This window comes from Micromys minutus, assembly GCF_963924665.1.
Source record: "Micromys minutus genome assembly, chromosome: 6".
Taxonomy (NCBI): domain Eukaryota; kingdom Metazoa; phylum Chordata; class Mammalia; order Rodentia; family Muridae; genus Micromys; species Micromys minutus.
The window spans coordinates 5402259-5409918 of record NC_137975.1 but is presented as its reverse complement, the minus strand read 5'-3'; the positions used below and the strand labels follow the sequence as shown (position 1 = coordinate 5409918).

General features: G+C 36.0%; 1 protein-coding gene across 1 annotated transcript; it reads left to right on the top strand.

Moving 5' to 3' along the window:
* Positions 1-540: 540 nt before the first annotated feature.
* LOC308421689 (suppressor of cytokine signaling 6-like) lies at positions 541-6659 on the top strand (the record flags this gene model as incomplete). The annotated part of the gene is made up of 2 exons (XM_080918131.1): positions 541-602; positions 5708-6659. The coding sequence occupies 2 exons, from the start codon at positions 541-543 to the stop codon at positions 6657-6659; spliced, it is 1014 nt and encodes a 337-aa protein (XP_080774257.1).
* Positions 6660-7660: the final 1001 nt, after the last annotated feature.

Here is a 7660-nt window from a genome sequence, read left to right as displayed (position 1 = left end):
AGAAGTGTTCTCATTTTTCACATTCTAGACAGCATCTGCTGTCTCTTGAGTTTTTAATCTTAGCCATGCTAACTTGTATAAGGTAGAATTTCAGAACTGTTTTAATTTGCATTTCTCTGATGACCAGGGATGTTGAGCATTTCTTTAGGTGCTTCTTGGCTATTCAATATTCCTCCATTGAGAATTCTTTGTTTACCTCTGTACTCCATTTTAAACAGGGAATAATTAGCATGCCATCTTCAGTATGCTGGACATCAGGAAATTCTCGACTCTATGGAAACAGATTGAAAGTTTAGGGTAGAGTTATTTTTTTCTTATCTGCATAGCTGTATTTCACCCCATTAATATAATCATGAATGAACAGTTCTTAGACATGTTTCTCTTTTCATGCAGTAAATGCTAAAGTTTTGATTCAATACAGGCATGGAAGAACAGAGGAAAGATGAATAATACAATACTGTTTTAAAAGGACATAGGGAAACATCTTTTTATATTTAACAATACATTGGTTGTTCTTTAGACAACAAGGAGATTTCTAAAATGGCGTCTGCTACTGTCATCGCCCTTACTTGCCTCCCAGGTCTTGAAAGTGAGAACCTATTGTTGAAGACATCAGGTTTTAGACTCAGGGACTGTGTGGAATAGAGCTGGAACTGAACTGAAAACTTTCATTATGAGGGTTAGTTTCCACAGTATTCAAATGTATTATGCCAACTCCCAAAGTAGAAATCAAACAATAATAACTATTAATAAAAGAGTAAATAGCTATAAAGGCTATAATCTACGATTATTAGTATAGCAAGTTACCCTCAATAATATGATAGAGTAGAATTTATACATTGAGACTTACTAACAGTCATCTAATTGGATATAAGGCTTGTTTGATAAGAGAATATTTGTACCTGGTACTGTAAAGATAGCAAAATAATGTTTGTCCAGATAATAAAAACCTAAAAAGAAAACCCCTGCTGCCATTTTTATATATCACTATTGTTTTCAACTACATGCTTAAAATTGTGCCACAGACAAGCTGACTTCATTCTTACAAAAGTAATCTTCTTCTGATAAGTTATTTTTCATTATTGTGATAAACCATATGTCCAAAGCAGAATATCTAAAGGTTTTTTTTTTTTTTTTTGAGCTAGATTATTTCACAAGAATGAGAGCTCATCACCATTATGATAGGGGAATGGGAAAGACAGGCAAACATGGTAACTGGAGCTGTTAAGTCACATCTAAAATCACAACAGGAAGGTGAGAGAAAATTTTGAAATGTCAAGTTTTATATTTTCCTTAACTGTTTCCTAGTGACTTTCATTATTCCTCAAGGCCACACCTCTTTAGCCTCCCAAACAGTTCCACTAACTGTGGAATAAGTCTTCAAATGTTAGTTACATTCTTATTTAAATCACCACAGGCAATGTTAGAGAAATTCACTACTGGTAAAAAATGCAAAAAAAAAAAAAAAAAAAACAAAAAAACAAAAAAAAAAAAAAAAAAAAAAAAAAAAAACCTTATTGTGGTATTCCCTACCTCAACTGGTACAGCTACAGCAAGACACCTGCCTACATAAAAGAGGTTTGGAGAACATGTGAAAGAAAGACTAGAGAGACTCTAAGATTCAGAGTGTCCAGACAACCGAGAAAAAATGTCTTCTAGAAATGACAGAGAGAGTGTACCCTTAAAATTTTAACAACACTGCTACTTAAAGATGTGCACAATGATAACACAGGTGAAATGCTAATGTGGAAAACTGAAGTGTCACAAAGCCTCTCCAGTAAAATAGGTATAAATGATTAATGATCACTAAGAAAAGAAAAAGTCTTCTCCAGGACTGAAGTATCTATGAGGTGACTAGATACCAAATAGCCATCCCTTAATACATATGTGCAGATTTAATTTGGTAATTAAAACTATCCTGAATCTATAACCATGTGAGATTTCCAAGATTGGTGAATTATGGACAAGAGCACTGTAGGTGGCACCAACCCTGGTCCGGTAAGACTGAATTATATAAAGAAGTCAGTTGACCAGAAGCAAGTGACCAAGCCAATAAGTAGCCATCCTCAATGGTTTCTGCTCAATGTTCTTGCTTTGTGTCTCTGACCTGACTTTTTTTAGTGATGAATAATTTAAGAAAATCAAGTAGTGACAAAAATATATTTATATATTTTTATGCTAAAATGTTCTAAATTATCTGTACATCTATTTCTTTTTCTTTAAACAAAGCTGTAAAAAAAAGAAGTATGATCTAAACTATAATCTTTCCTGATTAATTTTGCTTGGTGGAATGTTTTTGTCCCAGCAACAGAAAAGCAATTCAAAACTGCATAAGTAGTGTCAGAAAAAAAAGATAAAGAGAGTGTAGTGAGGAGTGTACACTCCATGGAGGTTCAGTGAGGCATGGTGGACCCATGTTGGGTATCTCTTCCCCTTGAGGGACTAACCACATAATGGTATAGTACAGAACAGAGTTTGTTTAGGGCATGCTGATTCCCATGTACATGGAATCACTGAAACTCAGAACCACCTCCTCAACCAGATGGTTGTTCTCAACAATCTACCATGTGAGTTATTTGGTAATTTTTTTCTAATGAAACTCTTCTTGAGAACACAACATTAATATGTCAATGGCATAATCACCACTCTCTCTTAAAACTCTAATACAAAACCCACATTTAATAGGTTAGTAGAGTACTCTAACTTTTCTGCTTCTAGTGCACTGCTATTTCTAGCATATAATTTTTAAAATCCTTGTGAAGTTAACTTTTGTCAACTTTACATAATTTTACATTGCCTAGGAAACTAATTTCAATAAGGGATTAGCTAGATAAGGTTGAAGAATGAACATACCTAAAAGGGACTTCCTTAATTTGATTAAATAAGTTATAAAAACATACTCACGGTGCAGGCTGTATGATTTCATAGGTTGTGCCCTGAATTCTATATGAGTAGAGAATAACAACTTAGACTGAGCAGGATACATTCATCTCTCTCTGATCTTGACTCTAGATATGATGTGACTAGCTTCCCAATCTCTTTCCATAGTGATTTTTCCTGTAGTAATGAACTATAAATTGAAATTGTAAGCTAATATAAAATCTTTCTCTGATTTGTAGGGTTTTTTTGGCCAGGACATTTTATTCCAATAACAACAACAGAATTCAAACATACAAACACACACATTCAGACATACACAAATGCACTCACACACACGTAAATATACTTACAAGACACACACTCATATACGCATGCACATAGACACGCACACATGCATGCTTGTACACAACTTTCACAAGTTGTTAGAGGAGAAACATTCCATTTCATCTCTGAAGCTTCACTTTTCTTTACACCATTATCCTTCCCATGGTTTTCACTATTCACAATATAGACAAATCCATTTAATGTTACTTCTAAAATATATTTCCAAAGGCTTTTTATTTCTGGGGCTAAAAGTCTAATTATAAGTATCTATTTTTAATATAAATCACAACAATTAATTATGCATTTGAAACCAGGCAAAGTTCTTTAAACATAAGATAGGAGACATACTCATTGAATACACACTGCTGACAATCATTCTTAAAACAGTAAAAACCATGGTACTACTCAAGCACACATAAGGCAAATCTTGGAGATAATTAAAAGCTGGCATCTCCATTTTTACTGTGCATTATCTTGCCAATATAGAGATATTGGTGAGGTGATAATTGACAAAGAAGACAAAGTCTCACATGACTCAGTTACAAGACACAGCAGAAGTTTTTCATTCAAAAGACTGCTTTTGTTTGTTTGCTTACTTTATGTGAGTGTATGGTAATATATGTCCTCATGGTTGTGTGGTATCTTGCTTATCGTGAATCATCATCTTTATACAAGCTCTAATTATCTAAATGGGGCATATCAAATGAAGAATTTCTCAGATCAGGTTGGCCCATGGGCTTCTCCAGGATTGATTATCTAGATTGTTAACTGATGTAAGAGTGTCAAGCCCACTCTAAGTTGTACCATCCTTCAAAAGTTGACCTTGAGACATGGACTAAGCAAGAAGATCCTATGATACAGCTGAAAAGCAGCATTCTTTGTAGTTCTTACTGTATTTCATAAGCTAAGAGTGAGTTTTTCTGGTTAGAGGTAATTCTGCATGACATAGCAGGCAGGCCTGCTTTTTAGTTTGTGATTAAGTTTTACAACTGATTTTCCTTAATGGTGGATAATTATGTGTAAGATGAAATAAACTCTCTCCTCCACTATGATGTGTTTGGCCAGGATGCTTCCTCATAGAAACAGAAAGGAACTTAGAACTTCTGGTAGCATACAAACAACTGAGCCTTCTCACAAGTTTTGATCGGTTTAAATTTTAGTTCTGTAGGTAGTCATGTAAATTTCTTCAGAAGCATATAATGCTTGTTTTAGCCTCTGGTACATGACATAAAACTATCATAACTGTTTTCCCATCACTGTAACCCGTGCTGTGATGAATAAAAATTAAGGCACAGAAAGCACCTTTTTCTTCTTGGTCTACCTTTTTAAGAAACATGCTGATGTGCATGCTCCTTCTTCTTTCTTCAAGCATGCTCTAATTGCTAATGTTGACTGTCAGCTCAGCAGATGTAGAATCACTTCAGCATTACATATTGAGGAAGACCTGTGAAAGATAATCTCCACTGTTAATTGAGTTAGGAATATTCACGTGACTGTATACAGTACCACCAACTTCTAACCAGTTTGTGATAAGTGAAACATTTTAATGAAACACTTTAAGTATGAAACTATAAAATTATTAAACATCATGAAATTAGAATCAACACAGGCCCAACCACTGAAATCTATTGTGTTGAGGAGAAAGTTCTGGAGCAGAGAGAATAGGAACTCTCCTTTCCGGGAAAAAGATTTACAGCTTTAAAGAAAAAAACAGTGCATCAGTGATATGTAGGACAGCAACCTTACAGTATTGCTTAGATTTGCATATCTCTGACCATAAAGTATACTGTAATTACACTTTACATCCCTATATATGGACTAGGAGGAATCACTGGATATGATTGTAACCCTTTCCAAAAAATCAACACTGAATATTTTTTTAAATCTTTCTTCCTGCTTTTTCTATTAGTCTGGCTGTTCCAGATTAATAGAATCTCGATTAATAGAATTAATAAAATATTAGATTGTTGGGAATGGTTAGATGATCCTGGTTTCAAAAGGTTCATACTGTGATTTCATTTTTGGTAATATAATGGGCATGGAACCTGGAATGAACCTAAAGGAGAAAGTAAGCCACACAGAGGTAGACTGTCATCAATCTCTACTTTCTAAGAATTCAATGTGACTGCCACAATGCTTCTCTGCCATGACAGACAGAAACCTGAACCATGAATTATTTTCTTAAACTGTTTGATATCAGGGATTTTTGTTTCAGCAATAAGAAATTTACTAAGATACAAGGTACATATCACATGTCTATGGCTTCCTATATATGCACTATCTGGTGTTTGGTTTCGTTTGAGTTGCAGTAAGGGGGATAATATCACCTAAAGAGACTTATTTTTGTTGTTGAGAGATGTAGACAGTGTTAGCTATATCTTTAGAGTATTTTGCTCCCTGTATTTGAATTTTAGTTTTGTTCTGTGTTTATATATGATCGTTGTTATAAAATTTACATTTTTGGTTGTGAGCCTAGCCTTTAACGGCTGAGCCATCTCTCCAGCTACCTTCAGTACACCGTGCCTTTAGATGATGGGATTTGCCCTCTTGAAGGGCCGCGCAGCTGTTGTCTGGATACATCTTCTCCCGTGGAGGTGTCAGCCGTACCCCTGCCAGGGGCAAGTAGCACCTTCTCCGAAGATGACAGTCATGTGGACCAAGACCTGGTTGTAGGCCCAGAGATCCTTGTGGATTCCTCAGTGAACAACTTGTTGATTGGTACCACAGGAGTCATGTTGCAGAGCCCTAGAGGAGGTCATGATGACGCCCCTCCCCTCTCATCTTTGCTACCTCCAATGCAGAATAACCCAATCCAAAGGAACTTCAGCGGCCTCTCAGGCCCAGATTTACACATGGCCGAAAGTGTTCGCTGTCATTTGAATTTCAATCCCAACTCTGCACCTGGGGTTGCTAGAGTTTATGACTCAGTGCAGAGTAGTGGCCCCATGGTTGTTACAAGTCTTACGGAGGAGCTGAAGAAGCTTGCAAAACAGGGGTGGTACTGGGGCCCCATCACATGCTGGGAGGCAGAGGGAAAGTTGGCAAACGTGCCAGATGGTTCTTTTCTTGTTCGGGATAGTTCTGATGACCGTTACCTTTTAAGCCTGAGTTTTCGATCCCACGGTAAAACATTTCACACTAGAATTGAGCACTCAAATGGTAGGTTCAGCTTTTATGAACAGCCAGATGTAGAAGGGCATACATCTATAGTTGACTTAATCGAGCATTCAATCAGGGACTCTGAAAATGGGGCATTTTGTTATTCAAGGTCTCGGTTGCCTGGATCAGCAACTTACCCAGTCAGACTGACTAATCCAGTGTCACGGTTCATGCAGGTGTGCTCTCTGCAGTATCTGTGCCGCTTCGTTATACGTCAGTACACCAGAATAGGCCTAATTCAGAAACTGCCTTTGCCAAACAAAATGAAGGATTATTTGCAGGAGAAGCACTACTGAAAGATCGGGAGCCCTGTTTCTTGCACTTTGGGGTTCAGAAACAAAACTTGAGTACAGTTTACAGACTTACATCGCATTGAAGTCTTTGCTGCCATAACTTTTAGTTTTTATGTGTGAGAGTCATCGATTCGTTCAGGGGTGGGGAAGTGTCTGTAAGGTGTCCTGCGTTTATTTTTGGTTCTTGGAAAGGGATGTCTTGAGGGTCTAGAAGTGTGAGTTATCTTTTCTTAATGTGCAGAATAATCACAATGTGAATGACCAGATTCTCCTTAATGCCCCTCCCCAGTCCTTTGCTGCTATCCACTGTGATTCTTATGCATTAAAGCACATTTCATGTGTATTCAACCCTAAGTAAAGTTGAGTGAAACTTAAAAAAATACAAATTACTATGATGTTAAATGGCCCAGTAGAATAAATATGTGTGGGATAAAACATTTACATATACACTGACAAATGATTTTTTTAACTCTCACACTTTAAAAATGACTTGTTCAGAATTATGAATTAATACAATGTTGATAAATGGAATGCAAATTTGCAACATCTTTTACAATTTCCTAAATTATTTTTTAAGTATGTGATCATTGTTTTGGTTGTGAGAAGTTGAATTTTTCTGTTGTCTTCATTTTTATCTTGTGGTTTGTCTCTTTTGATAAATTGCCTTACATTAAAAATTGTAAACAAATATATACCCCAAAAAAATAAAAATAAAATTTACTGAGCATTTTTCTAGTAGAAACTAACAAGACATTTATCCAAAAATTTAATATGCTACAAGTCACACCATCTTTTTAACTTTTTAAGATTTATGGCTCATGTAAAATTAACATGAGAAGTAGCAGATGCTTCTGTCTGACTCTTTTCAAAGACTCTGACCTTGACACACAACCCTGAGTGATTTAATGTCTGCTCTGAATAATGAGCCTTCACTAAGCCTTCAAGAGGGTGGAATGCTAACCACACACAATTTCCAACTTTTGTTGAGGAGCATTCTGAATGTG